This window comes from Anser cygnoides, chromosome 1 (genome assembly GCF_040182565.1).
Source record: "Anser cygnoides isolate HZ-2024a breed goose chromosome 1, Taihu_goose_T2T_genome, whole genome shotgun sequence".
Taxonomy (NCBI): Eukaryota; Metazoa; Chordata; class Aves; order Anseriformes; family Anatidae; genus Anser; species Anser cygnoides.
This window is the reverse complement of record NC_089873.1, coordinates 146,842,556-146,861,660: the sequence shown is the minus strand read 5'-3', so window position 1 is coordinate 146,861,660 and position 19,105 is coordinate 146,842,556. Positions and strand designations below refer to the sequence as shown.

The 19,105-nt window shown below is 37.3% G+C and overlaps 3 protein-coding genes across 3 annotated transcripts in view; all 3 read right to left on the bottom strand.

The window, feature by feature from the left end:
• Positions 1 to 100: 100 nt before the first annotated feature.
• LOC136789685 (coiled-coil domain-containing protein 138-like) lies at positions 101 to 7,588 on the bottom strand. The gene is made up of 6 exons (XM_066990344.1): positions 7,547 to 7,588; positions 7,057 to 7,134; positions 5,602 to 5,721; positions 4,201 to 4,278; positions 4,011 to 4,121; positions 101 to 247 (listed from the first exon to the last, which is right to left on the bottom strand). Exons 1-6 carry the CDS (start codon positions 7,586 to 7,588, stop codon positions 101 to 103), a joined length of 576 nt encoding a protein of 191 aa, XP_066846445.1.
• A 3,550-nt stretch (positions 7,589 to 11,138) lies between these two features.
• On the bottom strand, positions 11,139 to 17,658 carry LOC136789675 (coiled-coil domain-containing protein 138-like; the record flags this gene model as incomplete). Its single annotated transcript, XM_066990278.1, has 7 exons — positions 11,139 to 11,177; positions 11,331 to 11,450; positions 13,665 to 13,823; positions 14,794 to 14,978; positions 16,272 to 16,340; positions 16,576 to 16,693; positions 17,638 to 17,658. Coding segments are annotated over 7 exons (711 nt in total), but the record flags the coding sequence as incomplete, so codon positions are not given.
• A 1,361-nt stretch (positions 17,659 to 19,019) lies between these two features.
• The window catches only part of LOC136789692 (E3 SUMO-protein ligase RanBP2-like), a 34,306-nt gene continuing 34,220 nt past the window's right edge, over positions 19,020 to 19,105 (bottom strand). Inside the window, exon 30 of the mRNA XM_066990450.1 lies at positions 19,020 to 19,043. Within this exon, the coding sequence (XP_066846551.1) occupies positions 19,035 to 19,043 (9 nt within the window). The 3' untranslated portion in view covers positions 19,020 to 19,034. The remainder of the gene's footprint in view (positions 19,044 to 19,105) is intronic.

Here is a 19,105-nt window from a genome sequence, read left to right as displayed (position 1 = left end):
CAACCATTCACACAATTCTTGTCTTACAGAAACAAAATCAGCAATTTTGCAAACAACTTGTTCAAACGTTTAAAATTGTTGACTGTAACTTCTAAAGCTACTAATAACAGGAAATAATTAATCTTGCCTGTTTTTTTAGGGAATCATTCTCATCCATCACAGACTTAAATGATGACTTCAGTTTACTATTTTCCTCAGCCACTCCTCTCAAGGTTTCTTTCATTCGGTTCATTTCGGTATCAGGTTGCTATAGAAATATCAAATGTTAAAGCATGATTAACAAGAGCTTTTAGAAATAATCTTTTAGAAATAATTCTCAACTAAGTTCCATTTTCCTGTTAAAATAACAGGACAAACTTCCAAAGATCAAATTTGTAATTCTGCATGGTCCAATCTGCACATACAACCAGTAGTGAAGAAAGCAACATCCACACCACGTAGTAAGAAGAAATAGAAAGAAAATGGGAGCCACGGCATACAGCCTATGGATCTTATTTTTTTTCCAGAAAATACCTAGATCTTCTCAATTGTACATTCCTCAGTTAAGTCACATGTGGGAAAGAACTGTGAATGAAAACAAATGTCAAAGCTTTTGTTTACACTTAGCTTTTCTTCTTAGCATCCATTTTAACCACAAACATGCCCAATTCTCTCTTTCTTGAATCTTTCAAATATTCTAACCATTCACTGATGATAGTTAAGACGCTTTAGTTCACCTGTACTTAAACACCTGTCCTGCAATGTCCAGGAATGTATCCAATACTTGTTACATTTCATTGAATTGGAAAAAAAAAAAAACCTTGTGAAACTCAACATAGTTATCTTTTAATATAATATTTTATAACATAATTTAATAATATAATTTAATACCAGGACATACCATTAAATTATAAGCAAAAACAGACAAAAAACAGCAACAAAGGAAAACTGAAATGACAATTACTTGTAACAGTCAAAAACCTGTGCGTCTTGAAAAAGAAACCAAGGAATGTGTCTTTTCTCCCCCTCACTGGAAATTTGTAATATAATTAAATATATGCCAGCAGATTCTGAAAAAAAAAACCAACACTGAGGCTTTGAAGTTGAGTATAAAACAAATGTTTTCAGAAAATAACGTTCCTTTTCTCAGAAACTGTGAGAATCTTCTATGTGAAAATAGCGCCTTGTTCAGAAGTGCTGTCTTTTGCACTAACAATTCAGCCATCCACTACATTTTCTTAAGCCTCGCTCTCAGACTGTTATCATGCTGCAAAAAGGACTTTAGTGGTAAATATAGAAACGATCTCATCGACAAAGAAAAATGCTACAGATAGGCTCCAAGCGGACTGCTCAACTACTTCCATTGAAAAGGCCGAACCTTTAGAGTTAACCAAGCCTAGGAAAGGCTTGCTCAGCTTGGGATGGAGCAGGAGCAAGGTGGCTTGAAACTGACCATAAACTTTCAAAACAGTCAGGGACAGCAGAATTACAAGTGAAAGGTTTTGCGAGAAAAAATTTGAATTAAGATTCTCAATTTCTCCAAACTACGTTACACAATGCTTTATAAGGCTTGCATATTCGGGGTTTGACAATAATTTCACAGTGCTTCAGGGATTTGGCAATAATTTCACAGGCCACTGGGTTGCTGTAGGTGGTGCCAGGATGTCTAAACCATCCAATTCCATTATTAAATCGGGTACCATCCATATCATAATCAACTGTATCACTTCATTCCTGCCAAATGTTTGTCTAGTCTGTTCTGAAGACCTGCAAATACTGGAAGCACCAGTCTTACTGACCTCTCTGACCCAGTGGTTGACTGCTTTTGTTTTAATCTAGTTTTTCCTCATACTTACCCTGCCACTACTTCTATCACAGACATGGAAAAAAAAAAGATTACTTTCTTTCTCTTTGTGGCAGCCTTTTATGTAGCCAAAGATTGGCATGTTCACGTGTCCCTGCATTTGTTCATCACCCTGCATGTGTACAGATGATATTTCTGTTCAAATGCAATACTGCACACTCTTGCCTCTGAAGCATTGCGCTTTTCTCAGACCTACTACCTCTTCAATTTGTCAAGATCAATTTTAATCCTAACCTTCTTTTTCAGCATGCTTGAAATTCTCCCTCGCTTGCTATTCGCTTCAAGTTTAACAAGCGTGCTCTTTCTCACCATCACACTTCTCACTGAAAACACCCAATACTGGACCCAAAAGAGACTATTCCAGAATCTACTATGTACATTCCTTCAGCTGTGAAACACTGTCTCACTACACCTTACCACCAACCTTATTTCAGCTGTCATACTTTTCTAATATGATTATGAAAACGCCACGTAAAACTGTACCAGAAACAATACAGCAAAGTCTAGACATACATATAACTAGTACTCCTCTACTAGCCATGCCTGTTACCTTGTCCTAATGGAAATCACACTGATTTGACAATTTAGGATTAACACAAGCTCGTTGCCATTTACTGCAGTGTTTTTGGCATGGCACTTCGCATGGTTTGTTCATAGCTTGCCAGGACATATATTTATTTATTTAGCTGAGAACCAACATTAAGTTGATGGCTGTGTAACTCTTTCCCATTTGAAAAGAACGGCATCAGATTTTTCTAGTTGACTCCACTTGACCTCCACAAGTTTTTACAGATAACCACTAACTGCTCCTGGCTTTTCAACACTTCTCTAACCTGTGTGACACTTTTAAAGCCACTTGTGTTTTTTCTAAAGACATCTTTAAAATCACTTTTATGGATTTGAACCACCTATCTTAACACATTCCTTCCCTATTGAAAGTTGAGGTCCTGCTCCCCTGACACCTTTCTCCCTTTTTTTCCTGTATCTACATACTCCCTCAATGGCTTGTGCATCCTCCCTCAATGGCTTAATGATCTGTGCATGTGGAAATCCTCATTTTGATACATGTGATACACTCCTTTGCTTTATTTCATACAATCTACTTATGCTAAATTTTAACTGTGTAAGTAGCACCGTTAGAAGAATAAAGACTTCATGACATTGTCATTCTGTCCCTCTACTACAACTGTACAGAAAAACTCTGTGAAAGGTATCCAGAGGTTCCTGAAGACAGGCTGCACAAACAGCTCTTTAAAACCTTCACAGGTCTTCTTGTATCTACCTTCAGACAACTGTTCTTCTCTTCACTCAGAATTATAACTACTGATGCTGCTCATATATCACTTGCGACTAAAGTACGCTAAAACCTACGTACACAGAGAAATATGTTGGCTATATAGAGACAGTACAGTTTTAAGGCATCTGATATAGATCAAGTAGAATGGTGTGAATATCTCTCTCTCATTTCAGTTTAGCCTCTAGCGGGAGAAAGTCATTACCAGTCGGGAAATGTTGGCAGAGTACTAGCAGAGGACTTGCTACTGACTGGAATAACATGGAGACAGAAAGTATTTCATTAAGTGATGCAAGAAGGTATTTTAAGGAAAACAAGGTGATCCTTTTGGAACTATATATGAACACTGCATTTATTCTTTCCCACATTAAAGACCATTTCCCCAAAGTATAACAGCAGTACAATCATCTCTGGCTTATCAAATTAAAATTTGTTATCTGACTTCTCTAACTACATTTCAGCTGGTTTTATTCATAAAGGACAGTGTTGTACTGTAGCAGTAACCAGGATAAGTTTAAGATTTGCTCTGACACAGCAGAAGAAAACAGTTACAGTGCAGGCAGAATATAATTTTAATTCATAGTTGAGAGATAACATGAGAGGAAGAAGAAAACATAGCTAAATAAGCAAAAAACATGTACATACACAATATAAAATTCAAAAGACATTTTTAGCAACATACTTTATTCTTTCAGTTGACTGTTTCTCCCAATATAGTGTCTACCTATTCCTACTGTAATTAACTCACTAAAAAAAATCAATAAAAATTATTTTATTTTTCTAATTTCTAGCATTTTCTAATTTCTAGCAGATACATAACGTTCTACTGCCTAAAGTCTTTCAAACAGATCTTTCACCTTGCCCAGTCCTTACCTTATCACTTTTTGATGCTCCTGTCTCATTTTTCTCCATACCACGTTTACGTGAGCGCACCACTTGTCCTGAATCATTAGACTTCTGTGTCATTACCAATGCATGCTTCTGCTACAATAAAACGTAACAATGAATTATATTTCACTTGTTAACTATAAAGGAAGAAGGTACCTGGAAGAAGAAACCTTACCTTTGAATCATTTAACTGAGCTTGCATGCTTCTTGCTCGATCTTCTAACTTCTTGTTCTGTTCTTTCGCGTCACTTAACTGAAAGAATCAAAAACCATTCAAATAGCTGTAGATTCAAAACTCACTTTTTGACTTAACCATCACACTGAAATCATTTGATGTGATTGCTAAAAGTTCAATTTTTTTCTTCTCGCATGGACAGTGATAGAAACAAAATCACTGTCCACTTCCTCAACAAATCACGGGATGGCCGAGGTGGGAAGGGACCTCTGGAGACCATCTGGTCCAACCATCTTGTTTAAACAGGGCCACCCAGAGCAGGCTGCCCAGGACCACGTCCAGGCAGCTTGTGAAGATCTTCAAGGACGGGGACTCCTCAACCTCTCCAGGCAATCTCTGCCTGGATAAATAAAATAGTTGTGGCTCTTTGTTGACTTGCGGCCCAACCTTTCCGCTTACAGGGGAAGAATAAGCACAATACCTCTTTAGGGATATAGGCACTACGTATTTGATTACTTCTCATAAAGAAATGACACAAAAAATGGAGTGCATGTTTCAAGAATGGTCTAATGGCCTTGGAAATAGAGAGGGTGAAAGTTTTCTTCTCGAAAGAATGACACTGTTACTGACCATGCTCTGTGAGAAAAGAATACGAGGCAAACTATAACCTCCATTTAAATATAAGTAACGTACTCTATGGATACAACAAACATCCCGATCATCATGTAAGTCCTCTGTGAATACTTCAGTTTGCACAAAAGAGGAGGACAAAGATTTTACTGAGACTAGGAAGCAGATGATTTTCATCAGACTCAAGAGCATCAGAACTGCAATTCACTGAAGGAGCAATGGTCAAAAGAGTTTACGTAGCAATTTGCCTGTCAGCATTTAGGTCAGATTTAAGTCAAGTGAGAAGAAAACTTTAACTCTGTATTATTGTGAACCACTGTCTCAGCGTGTCTTTAAGAACAGAGAAAATATTCCTTTAATTAACACTTTCAAAAATAACTGAAGATACTGAGTAATCATGGAATTAGAAATACACATACTACTTTTTATTTAATAGAATCAGCAGAGCAATTCAGCACAGGGTGGCTTCCATTATAAAATACTTTCTCTCTATCCAATCTCAGTTTGCTTCAGAGGATATGGTTAGTCTTTCCTAAAATCACCTGTTGCTACAGGGTCAGGGGACTAACTCTAATTTCTTTAATACTGGAAAAGATCTGAGAGACTAAATTTCACGTGCTACAAAATGAAGCAGAAAGTAATTACAACCATTCACACAATTCTTGTCTTACAGAAACAAAATCAGCAATTTTGCAAACAACTTGTTCAAACGTTTAAAATTGTTGACTGTAACTTCTAAAGCTACTAATAACAGGAAATAATTAATCTTGCCTGTTTTTTTAGGGATTCATTCTCATCCATCACAGTGTTATACGATGACTTCAGTGTGCTATTTTCCTTACCCACTTCTATCACGGTTTCTCTCATTCGGTTCATTTCTGTCATATATAGCTATAGAAATATCAAAAGTTAAAGCATGATTAACAAGAGCGTATTTTAGAAATAATTCTCAACTAAGTTCCATTTTACTGTTAAAATAATAGGACAAACTTCCAAAGATCAAATTTGTAATTCTGCATGGTCCAATCTGCACATACAACCAGTAGTGAAGAAAGCAACATCCACACCACGTAGTAAGAAGAAATAGAAAGAAAATGGGAGCCACGGCGTACAGCCTATGGATCTTATTTTTTTTCCAGAAAATACCTAGATCTTCTCAATTGTACATTCCTCAGTTAAGTCACATGTGGGAAAGAACTGTGAATGAAAACAAATGTCAAAGCTTTTGTTTACACTTAGCTTTTCTTCTTAGCATCCATTTTAACCACAAACATGCCCAATTCTCTCTTTCTTGAATCTTTCAAATATTCTAACCATTCACTGCTGATAGTTAAGACACTTTAGTTCACCTGTACTTAAACACCTTTCCTGCAATGTCCAGGAATGTATCCAATACTTGTTACATTTCATTGAATTGGAAAAAAAAAAAAAACCTTGTGAAACTCAACATAGTTATCTTTTAATATAATATTTTATAACATAATTTAATAATATAATTTAATACCAGGACATACCATTAAATTATAAGCAAAAACAGACAAAAAACAGCAACAAAGGAAAACTGAAATGACAATTACTTGTAACAGTCAAAAACCTGTGCGTCTTGAAAAAGAAACCAAGGAATGTGTCTTTTCTCCCCCTCACTGGAAATTTGTAATATAATTAAATATATGCCAGCAGATTCTGAAAAAAAACAACACTGAGGCTTTGAAGTTGAGTATAAAACAAATGTTTTCAGAAAATAACGTTCCTTTTCTCAGAAACTGTGAGAATCTTCTATGTGAAAATAGCGCCTTGTTCAGAAGTGCTGTCTTTTGCACTAACAATTCAGCCATCCACTACATTTTCTTAAGCCTTGCTCTCAGACTGTTATCATGCTGCAAAAAGGACTTTAGTGGTAAATATAGAAACGATCTCATCAACAAAGAAAAATGCTACAGATAGGCTCCAAGCGGACTGCTCAACTACTTCCATTGAAAAGGCCGAACCTTTAGAGTTAACCAAGCCTAGGAAAGGCTTGCTCAGCTTGGGATGGAGCAGGAGCAAGGTGGCTTGAAACTGACCATAAACTTTCAAAACAGTCAGGGACAGCAGAATTACAAGTGAAAGGTTTTGCGAGAAAAAATTTGAATTAAGATTCTCAATTTCTCCAAACTACATTACACAATGCTTTATAAGGCTTGCATAACTATAACAGAAGAAGGTACCTGTAAGAAGAAACCTTACCTTTAAATTATCTAACTGAGCTTGCATGCTTTTTGCTCGATCATCTAACTTCTTGTTCTGTTCGTTCGCGTCACTTAACTGAAAGAATCAAAAACCATTCAAATAGCTGTAGATTCAAAACTCACTTTTTGACTTAACCATCACATTGAAATCATTTGATGTGATTGCTAAATGATTAAAAGTTCAATTTTTTTCTTCTCAGCATGGACAGTGATAGAAACAAAATCACTGTCCACTTCCTCAACAAATCACGGGATGGCCGAGGTGGGAAGGGACCTCTGGAGACCATCTGGTCCAACCATCTTGTTTAAACAGGGCCACCCAGAGCAGGCTGCCCAGGACCACGTCCAGGCAGCTTGTGAAGATCTTCAAGGACGGGGACTCCTCAACCTCTCCAGGCAACCTCTGCCTGGATAAATAAAATAGTCGTGGCTCTTTGTTGACTTGCGGCCCAACCTTTCCGCTTACAGGGGAAGAATAAGCACAATACCTCTTTAGGGATATAGGCACTACGTATTTGATTACTCCTCATAAAGAAATGACACAAAAAATGGAGTGCATGTTTCAAGAATGGTCTAATGGCCTTGGAAATAGAGAGGGTGAAAGTTTTCTTCTCGAAAGAATGACAGTGTTACTGACCATGCTCTGTGAGAAAAGAATACGAGGCAAACTATAACCTCCATTTAAATATAAGTAACGTACTCTATGGATACAACAAACATCCCGATCATCATGTAAGTCCTCTGTGAATACTTCAGTTTGCACAAAAGAGAAGGACAAAGATTTTACTGAGACTAGGAAGCAGATGATTTTCATCAGACTCAAGAGCATCAGAACTGCAATTCACTGAAGGAGCAATGGTCAAAAGAGTTTACGTAGCAATTTGCCTGTCAGCATTTAGGTCAGATTTAAGTCAAGTGAGAAGAAAACTTTAACTCTGTATTATTGTGAACCACTGTCTCAGCGTGTCTTTAAGAACAGAGAAAATATTCCTTTAATTAACACTTTCAAAAATAACTGAAGATACTGAGTAATCATGGAATTAGAAATACACATACTACTTTTTATTTAATAGAATCAGCAGAGCAATTCAGCACAGGGTGGCTTTCATTATAAAATACTTTCTCTCTATCCAATCTCAGTTTGCTTCAAAGGATATGGTTAGTCTTTCCTAAAATCACCTGTTGCTACAGGGTCAGAGGACTAACTCTAATTTCTTTAATACTGGAAAAGATCTGAGAGACTAAATTTCACGTGCTAGAAAATGAAGCAGAAAGTAATTACAACCATTCACACAATTCTTGTCTTACAGAAACAAAATCAGCAATTTTGCAAACAACTTGTTCAAACGTTTAAAATTGTTGACTGTAACTTCTAAAGCTACTAATAACAGGAAATAATTAATCTTGCCTGTTTTTTTAGGGAATCATTCTCATCCATCACAGACTTAAATGATGACTTCAGTTTACTATTTTCCTCAGCCACTCCTCTCAAGGTTTCTTTCATTCGGTTCATTTCGGTACCAGGTTGCTATAGAAATATCAAATGTTAAAGCATGATTAACAAGAGCGTATTTTAGAAATAATTCTCAACTAAGTTCCATTTTCCTGTTAAAATAACAGGACAAACTTCCAAAGATCAAATTTGTAATTCTGCATGGTCCAATCTGCACATACAACCAGTAGTGAAGAAAGCAACATCCACACCACGTATTAAGAAGAAATAGAAAGAAAATGGGAGCCACGGCGTACAGCCTATGGATCTTATTTTTTTCCAGAAAATACCTAGATCTTCTCAATTGTACATTCCTCAGTTAAGTCACATGTGGGAAAGAACTGTGAATGAAAACAAATGTCAAAGCTTTTGTTTACACTTAGCTTTTCTTCTTAGCATCCATTTTAACCAAAACATGCCCAATTCTCTCTTTCTTGAATCTTTCAAATATTCTAACCATTCACTGCTGATAGTTAAGACGCTTTAGTTCACCTGTACTTAAACACCTGTCCTGCAATGTCCAGGAATGTATCCAATACTTGTTACATTTCATTGAATTGGAAAAAAAAAACAAACCTTGTGAAACTCAACATAGTTATCTTTTAATATAATATTTTATAACATAATTTAATAATATAATTTAATACCAGGACATACCATTAAATTATAAGCAAAAACAGACAAAAAACAGCAACAAAGGAAAACTGAAATGACAATTACTTGTAACAGTCAAAAACCTGTGCGTCTTGAAAAAGAAACCAAGGAATGTGTCTTTTCTCCCCCTCACTGGAAATTTGTAATATAATTAAATATATGCCAGCAGATTCTGAAAAAAAAACAACACTGAGGCTTTGAAGCTGAGTATAAAACAAATGTTTTCAGAAAATAACGTTCCTTTTCTCAGAAACTGTGAGAATCTTCTATGTGAAAATAGCGCCTTGTTCAGAAGTGCTGTCTTTTGCACTAACAATTCAGCCATCCGCTACATTTTCTTAAGCCTCGCTCTCAGACTGTTATCATGCTGCAAAAAGGACTTTAGTGGTAAATATAGAAACGATCTCATCAACAAAGAAAAATGCTACAGATAGGCTCCAAGCGGACTGCTCAACTACTTCCATTGAAAAGGCCGAACCTTTAGAGTTAACCAAGCCTAGGAAAGGCTTGCTCAGCTTGGGATGGAGCAGGAGCAAGGTGGCTTGAAACTGACCATAAACTTTCAAAACAGTCAGGGACAGCAGAATTACAAGTGAAAGGTTTTGCGAGAAAAAATTTGAATCAAGATTCTCAATTTCTCCAAACTACATTACACAATGCTTTATAAGGCTTGCATAACTATAACAGAAGAAGGTACCTGTAAGAAGAAACCTTACCTTTAAATTATCTAACTGAGCTTGCATGCTTCTTGCTCCATCATCTAACTTCTTGTTCTGTTCGTTCGCGTCACTTAACTGAAAGAATCAAAAACCATTCAAATAGCTGTAGATTCAAAACTCACTTTTTGACTTAACCATCACACTGAAATCATTTGATGTGATTGCTAAATGATTAAAAGTTCAATTTTTTTCTTCTCAGCATGGACAGTGATAGAAACAAAATCACTGTCCACTTCCTCAACAAATCACGGGATGGCCGAGGTGGGAAGGGACCTCTGGAGACCATCTGGTCCAACCATCTTGTTTAAACAGGGCCACCCAGAGCAGGCTGCCCAGGACCACGTCCAGGCAGCTTGTGAAGATCTTCAAGGACGGGGACTCCTCAACCTCTCCAGGCAACCTCTGCCTGGATAAATAAAATAGTCGTGGCTCTTTGTTGACTTGCGGCCCAACCTTTCCGCTTACAGGGGAAGAATAAGCACAATACCTCTTTAGGGATATAGGCACTACGTATTTGATTACTTCTCATAAAGAAATGACACAAAAAATGGAGTGCATGTTTCAAGAATGGTCTAATGGCCTTGGAAATAGAGAGGGTGAAAGTTTTCTTCTCGAAAGAATGACACTGTTACTGACCATGCTCTGTGAGAAAAGAATACGAGGCAAACTATAACCTCCATTTAAATATAAGTAACGTACTCTATGGATACAACAAACATCCCGATCATCATGTAAGTCCTCTGTGAATACTTCAGTTTGCACAAAAGAGAAGGACAAAGATTTTACTGAGACTAGGAAGCAGATGATTTTCATCAGACTCAAGAGCATCAGAACTGCAATTCACTGAAGGAGCAATGGTCAAAAGAGTTTACGTAGCAATTTGCCTGTCAGCATTTAGGTCAGATTTAAGTCAAGTGAGAAGAAAACTTTAACTCTGTATTATTGTGAACCACTGTCTCAGCGTGTCTTTAAGAACAGAGAAAATATTCCTTTAATTAACACTTTCAAAAATAACTGAAGATACTGAGTAATCATGGAATTAGAAATACACATACTACTTTTTATTTAATAGAATCAGCAGAGCAATTCAGCACAGGGTGGCTTCCATTATAAAATACTTTCTCTCTATCCAATCTCAGTTTGCTTCAAAGGATATGGTTAGTCTTTCCTAAAATCACCTGTTGCTACAGGGTCAGGGGACTAACTCTAATTTCTTTAATACTGGAAAAGATCTGAGAGACTAAATTTCACGTGCTAGAAAATGAAGCAGAAAGTAATTACAACCATTCACACAATTCTTGTCTTACAGAAACAAAATCAGCAATTTTGCAAACAACTTGTTCAAACGTTTAAAATAGTTGACTGTAACTTCTAAAGCTACTAATAACAGGAAATAATTAATCTTGCCTGTTTTTTTAGGGAATCATTCTCATCCATCACAGAGTTAAATGATGACTTCAGTCTACTATTTTCCTCAGCCACTCCTCTCAAGGTTTCTTTCATTCGGTTCATTTCGGTATCATGTTGCTATAGAAATATCAAATGTTAAAGCATGATTAACAAGAGCGTATTTTAGAAATAATTCTCAACTAAGTTCCATTTTCCTGTTAAAATAATAGGACAAACTTCCAAAGATCAAATTTGTAATTCTGCATGGTCCAATCTGCACATACAACCAGTAGTGAAGAAAGCAACATCCACACCACGTAGTAAGAAGAAACAGAAAGAAAAATGGGAGCCATAGGGCTTGCATATTCGGGGTTTTGACGATAATTTCACAGTGCTTCAGGGATTTGGCAATAATTGCACAGGCCACTGGGTTGCTGTAGGTGGTGCCAGGATGTCTAAACCATCCAATTCCATTATTAAATCGGGTACCATCCATATCATAATCAACTGTATCACTTCATTCCTGCCAAATGTTTGTCTAGTCTGTTCTGAAGACCTGCAAATACTGGAAGCACCAGTCTTACTGACCTCTCTGACCCAGTGGTTGACTGCTTTTGTTTTAATCTAGTTTTTCCTCATACTTACCCTGCCACTACTTCTATCACAGACATGGAAAAAAAAAGATTACTTTCTTTCTCTTTGTGGCAGCCTTTTATGTAGCCAAAGATTGGCATGTTCACGTGTCCCTGCATTTGTTCATCACCCTGCATGTGTACAGATGATATTTCTGTTCAAATGCAATACTGCACACTCTTGCCTCTGAAGCATTGCGCTTTTCTCAGACCTACCACCTCTTCAATTTGTCAAGATCAATTTTAATCCTAACCTTCTTTTTCAGCATGCTTGAAATTCTCCCTCGCTTGCTATTCGCTTCAAGTTTAACAAGCGTGCTCTTTCTCACCATCACACTTCTCACTGAAAACACCCAATACTGGACCCAAAAGAGACTATTCCAGAATCTACTATGTACATTCCTTCAGCTGTGAAACACTGTCTCACTACACCTTACCACCAACCTTATTTCAGCTGTCATACTTTTCTAATATGATTATGAAAACGCCACGTAAAACTGTACCAGAAACAATACAGCAAAGTCTAGACATACATATAACTAGTACTCCTCTACTAGCCATGCCTGTTACCTTGTCCTAATGGAAATCACACTGATTTGACAATTTAGGATTAACACAAGCTCGTTGCCATTTACTGCAGTGTTTTTGGCATGGCACTTCGCATGGTTTGTTCATAGCTTGCCAGGACATATATTTATTTATTTAGCTGAGAACCAACATTAAGTTGATGGCTGTGTAACTCTTTCCCATTTGAAAAGAACGGCATCAGATTTTTCTAGTTGACTCCACTTGACCTCCACAAGTTTTTACAGATAACCACTAACTGCTCCTGGCTTTTCAACACTTCTCTAACCTGTGTGACACTTTTAAAGCCACTTGTGTTTTTTCTAAAGACATCTTTAAAATCACTTTTACGGATTTGAACCATCTATCTTAACACATTCCTTCCCTATTGAAAGTTGAGGTCCTGCTCCCCTGACACCTTTCTCCCTTTTTTTCCTGTATCTACATACTCCCTCAATGGCTTGTGGGAAAGGTTCATATGCACACCTCAAAGGAATTTATATTCTGATCTTATGGTTTAGACGCAGAGTACATATATTAAAGCACTTCTCTTGGCAACCTTCAGAATAACAACCAAAACTTTTTACAAGAGCTACATTCAATAGCAAGTCCCTGCAAGAACGGTGTCAATAATTACCTCCTCTTACACCAAAATCATACCATTTCATTTCTTGCCACAGCCCCCACGTTCGGTTGAACTTCGAGTGTTTTTTTTTTCCAGAAATACTCTTTGCAATTTATTATGTCATAAAATCTCAATGTGTCTTAAAGCCTTCCCAAGAAAATCTACTTCAGAAAGAGCTGATGCAAATATAATCATTTAAGTTACATACAATTAGAGATTCATCACAATTTTTTTCTCTAATAAAGGTCATATAATTTTTGCAGATTTAGAAACAAATTATCTTAATTTCCAGATTTTAACAGGAAAATGTACCTACACATCCCACAATTAAATGCACCATTTTGAACTGGAAACCACACCAAACACCCTAACAACAGTTTGTTACTTTTTATTCTCCATCTTTCATTTTGGGGTTTCAAACGCTTTAAAGAAATAAGCATTATATCCAGCAAACACGTGATGACTTAAGAAAACTACAAGCAAGTTAAAATATATGGGGAGCAATAAGAATCATTACATAAGTTATTGTACCTTATTTATAATTCCAAATCTTGCCTGAACTTCTTTCTCAGCATGTTTTATTGCAGCCAAAGCTGCTTCACGTCTGTCAAGCAATGTTTCTCGCTGAACTAGAAAATATTCTCGTCTCTGAAGTTCCAGTGCATATTGCTCCTGTGCTGAACGCTCTCTCTATGCCAAGGAAAAAAAATGTTGAAACGGCTTCAAAACATATGAAATTATCGATTTATAGTGAACTAGAATTCTTTCCTCTGCAGATATGCTTAGGTTTTGTTTTTAATTGTAGTGTTACACAATAGCTGACTAATTATAAGTATCTTAATGGCCATCTACATTCAGCTTCCTCAAACGCTAACACAAACTACTTTGATTTGTGGCAGGACTGCTTGGCCTTCCAAAATACAAAATTCAACTCTGCATGGCTGTTCGAGCAATAGCTTAGACAACTAAAAGTAGGATTTTGCTTCCAAAACTTTTGGATAATGCTATTATCTGTAAGACAAAAAATAGTCCAGTGCCCTAAACACTAGATTACTATATTGTTTCTTCAGTTAGTGGGAAGCACCCCCAGGAAAGTGGTGAGAAAAAAGATACACACAATTGTTTTGATCTCGTATGGTACAAAAGACAGTCCCAGCAGGAAATCTAGCAAAAGCACAGAAGCTGTTACAGAATAAAACCAATGCAGGCTTGGGAACTCTTTAGTTAGTGGCCCAAGCCTGCTGGTGGATAAACTGTTGGGAGTCATCAGCAGCAGAAAAGGAAAGGCAGAAGGGATGGTCTTCACAGAAGGTCAAGAGGGCAAGCACTCTTGAATGCCCAGAGTGAAGAGAATAGTTTCAGGTGCTGTCAGGAGAAGCAGTGGTTGCAGGTGTTTCTCTCCATGCCCACACTGCATCACAAAACACAACTCTTGGAGTAATAGCACTGCATTCAAACTCCCTGAAGCAGAGCAAATATCTGATCTGATCTAACCCCTACCCAAGTCAGGGCATCATTATCAAATCAGTGAACTAATTTAGGGGAAGAGGTGGATGATGACAGTGATATAGTTAGTAATTTCTGAATTCTCTGTCAAAAGTCAGAATCTTTGTAACATTACTGAGCATTACAAAATGTCTGAGGCCATTACAGTTCCTACCTGGAACTCCTGATAGGTGACACACAATTCGTTATAAATTTGACTGATGTGAGGTAGTATTAGGTCTTGCCTATTGAATTCTTGAGCTTCAGTTCCACTCTCAGTCTTCCCTACCAAACCACCAGTAATATTCTGTTCACCATTTTCTTGTGCACTTTCAGCCAAAGAGGATGGTAAGGTGTTATCTACAGAGAGAGAAAGAACACACTTTACATTAAAAATATCGTCTTAAATAAATAAAGACTGCTGATCCAAAACAGTGAACATGTATTTTAAGCATTTACAGTGACCAGTATAGAGCAAGAAATATTGAAATGAAAAATCTCCTAAAGAATTAAGGAGAAATGCTCAAAGTTTTGTTCCATGACTTTTTTTTGACTCAATCTATGCACAGACTGAAACATGATGTAGCCAAAGTTTCCTTTTTGTTATGGCTTCAGGAAAGTGATTAACTGCTGACTAGACCCTGACCTAAGCCAATTAGGCCAGTCAATTGATTTAAGCTAACTGAATGGGACTTAAAAAACTACTGGACATGGCATGAGAAATTGCTAGACAAAGAATCACAAGATGGTTTGGGTTGGAAGGGACCTTAACCACCACCCAGTTCCAAACCCCCTGCCATGGGCAGGGACACCTCCCACCAGACCAGGTTGCTCAAAGCCCCACCCAGCCTGGCCTTAAACACTTCCGGGGATGGGGCACCCACAGCTTCTCTGAGAAACCTATGCCAGTGCCTCACCATCCTCTGAGTCAAGAATTTCTTCTGTATGTCTAATCTAAACCTACCCTCTTACAGTTTAAAGCCATTCCCCTAGATTTCACAAACAGTTAAATAACCAAAATTGTCAGATAACTGAAGGGAAGTATTGGGATCTTCTAGGGAATGAAATGTTGTAAGCCCAACTGCATACTGGTACCACATAAGGCAAAGATTACTTCGGTGATGATAGCAGAAATAGAAATTTGGGTACAAAAAAAATCAGAAACATCCAGACACAATCCTGGGCAACTGTGTCTAGGATGCTTGAGCAGTTTGGACAAGGTGACCTCTTGTTTGGACAAGATGACCTCTTGTTTGGACAAGATGACCTCTTGTTTGGACAAGATGACCTCTTGAGGTCCCTTTCAATCTCAACCTTTCTGTGATTCTGTGAAAACTCAGGGCAATGGGGAAAAAGTAGTTAAGGATAGGTTGTGGATGGCAGGCAACTGAGGAAGAGAAAAGGGCAGACAACCAGAAGCAGCATCAAGAAAAAGGAAAAAGGTTAACAGATAAGAAATGATGTAATCAGGGCTAAGGGGTGGTACACCACCACAAGAGACAGTCCTATGGTTTATGGCCCAAGAAAAATTACACTAATTAACATAATACGCAAAATTTACATATCTAAACTATATGCAGAAGTTTGGTGCACAAAGGTATTTTGTATGAAGCAGAAGTCCTGTTCAATATCTGTCTCAGAGGCTTAACTTACCGACTAAGTTGAAAGCCAAGTTTCCGGAGTATTTGGACGCCTGATACGCAAACAAGTCTGAAGCAGTGCCTAAACAAAGTGAGAAGATTTGGTTTTCTATCAAACAGGATGGGAAAGTCAAATGTTTTTCTAGTCCTTTAGGGAAAACATTTCTAATGTCATGTAGTCAACAAGAATAAACTGCAGAAGTCTCTACAATATTCTTCCCTTCCCGTATATTTAAAGTTTGCACATCACTTCTCAGAATGACAGTAATTATATTGAAAAAAAAAGACATCTCAAGCCTGCAATACATGAACATTGCCTGTGCTGGAATCTGGCTCTTCAGCTGACCGCACGTGCGCTATAGCCTCATCAGCTGATTCAGTTGGTTCTCCTTTAGTTGTAGGCACTATATCAGTAGAACTGGTGACGTCATTCTCCTGAGATTAATAAGGAGTAAAGCAATAAAAAAAAAATAAGCAAGAAGGAACCTAATATTCAAACCACTTTAAGTCAGGACAGTAAGGACAGTCATAATGAAGAACTCTCCCCCCCCCCCACAGTGCTATCAGTTTCTTTAACTACAACAGCAGTACTGAAGACGCCACGAAATAGGCACCATATTAAGTTCCCTGACTCCCACTCCGCTACAGCCCTTCTAATGCTTCAGAACTGCTCATTACTCCGTTCAACGGATATTTTCAGGAAACTCTGGACAAAAACAAGCTGTGCATCTATGCAACTATGCCTCCTAGAGACAACATAGGTGGCAACAAATTCTACTGAAATTAAGGTGGGTTCAATCTGGAAACAACTAGAAACCAGGGGCCCACACTAGATGAAATTAAAGATGGCCACCTCAATTCGCATTAAAAAAAAGTTGTAAACAGCTAGGGAAAAAAATTGTTATTGGAAGCTTTCTGACAGTTTTCTTAATTTCTTTCCTGACGCTTACCACACATTGGACACTAACTTTACAAGAGACCCAAGTACCTCTGAAGCAGTATGCTTCCACAAAGATGCAATTTCTCTTTGAAATCTCTCTGAAATCAATTAATTCTTGCATACATGTTCAGAGGGACATTACTAGCCAAAGCTGTTTATATTAGGAAAACAGCTGCACCTCCTTTCTCTCCCCGAGAAACTTCAGATCTGAACCTCAGTTCCAGTGTCAAAGACTTGAGGCACAGTCAGAGGATTCAAATAACTTTTCCCCAATACATGTTTTATTCCCCACAAAGCGAAAAGTATCAGGTCTTACGAGTGTGAAAATACTTCTACAAATTCAATGACAAAAAGTTGTATAGAAATTTAGTTCATACTTCAGTGTTTTCAATTTTAATTTCTGTCTGAGAGTCTTCTGGATTATCACCCTTAGTATTACCACTAGCACCAGACACAGATGGAGAAGGAACCATCAGAGTTTCTCCTTTAGCCTTCTCCTCAGGAGCTGTTTTCTTTTCCTGAGCAGTAACACATTCTCCTTCAGTTTTCAAGTCAGTTTTGCCTGTGATGTCTCCTGCAAAGAATAAAAATTAATAGAAAAGAGCTGGTAAGGCAGCTGACTACTGAGGTAATTTTGGGCAACTATGTTATCAAATAACACCGTGATACACGGGACAACGTAAAGTACGACTTCAGGAACTTTTCAAATAGCATCATTATTGAAAGAGTGGAAGGGTAATTCCGCTCAGGGTGGCTAAAGAATTGTCATTTTGCAATACCTGGTTTTCTATTGCTATCAGAGTTTCCATGCAACGATGTGAAGTTCAATCTTGCAACTGCCACTACTGCTAGCTTCCTTCAACATTTACTTATATTTCTGATAGCCCAATATCTACCACCTCTTTCTAGCACATAGAACCACACATCCTCAAAAAACAGACCTCCTTTGTTACAGTATCTATCCAGATACCCACTTATGCAACACTAAAGTTAGAGGCACTTCCAAAATAACCATTAGCATGAAAGCAAGCAAATTCTGTCTTCTGCACTTGTATTATTACTCTTATTATTAGGGTTAGTTGGCTGTCTGTCTCCACTTCCATACCCACTTTCAAGGGAATTTAGCAAGTATTCTTCTAAGGCTAAAACTTTCCATAAGAGACACAGCTACACTGATTCACAGTCTGCTCCAGTCGTGGCAGCACTTTCAAACATTTGCAGTGAATTAATGGTAGCTGGTCATCTTCACGATGTTTAGACTTCCCTGAGTTAGCTGAACAACAGCTCACCCCTTCTCTCCACCCGCGGCCAGTTTTCAATACTTAAACTGACAAATGACATCTGATTTACAGACTTATAATACCTGTTAATGCAGCTAGCTACTTAAAAAAAAAACAAACCAGTTTTTTCATTTATATTATAGAATCATCTGGCAATCAATTGCATAAGCGTTTAATATTTCTTTTTAAAACGTATGTTATAATTGCATTAAGTATGTCTGGACCTCCTAAACATTCTAAAGGAACAAAACATATTAAAGGAAAGGTTAAACCTCTATGTTAAAAGTATATTTTAACTGATTATTATATTTCTAAACTGAACAGAAATGCATTTAATAGAAACTAATAAAATTGCGTGTTGTACTTTGCACAATATTTGAAACTCAGTATTTATTACCTGTTTCCACACACATACCTGTATTTTGAAATGCATCAGTTCCAGAACAATTAATGGTCTTGTCTTCTATTCCTAGACCTCTTCCACTTCCAGTGAATTCTGACTTTGAATAATCAAAACATTTGGATAAAGACATAGCTGTCTTTTCCAGTAAGCTGCCTATGTCATCTGCAGAATATATAAAATAACAATAATTATATTTTGCATTTGAGAAGCTGACATTGAGAAAT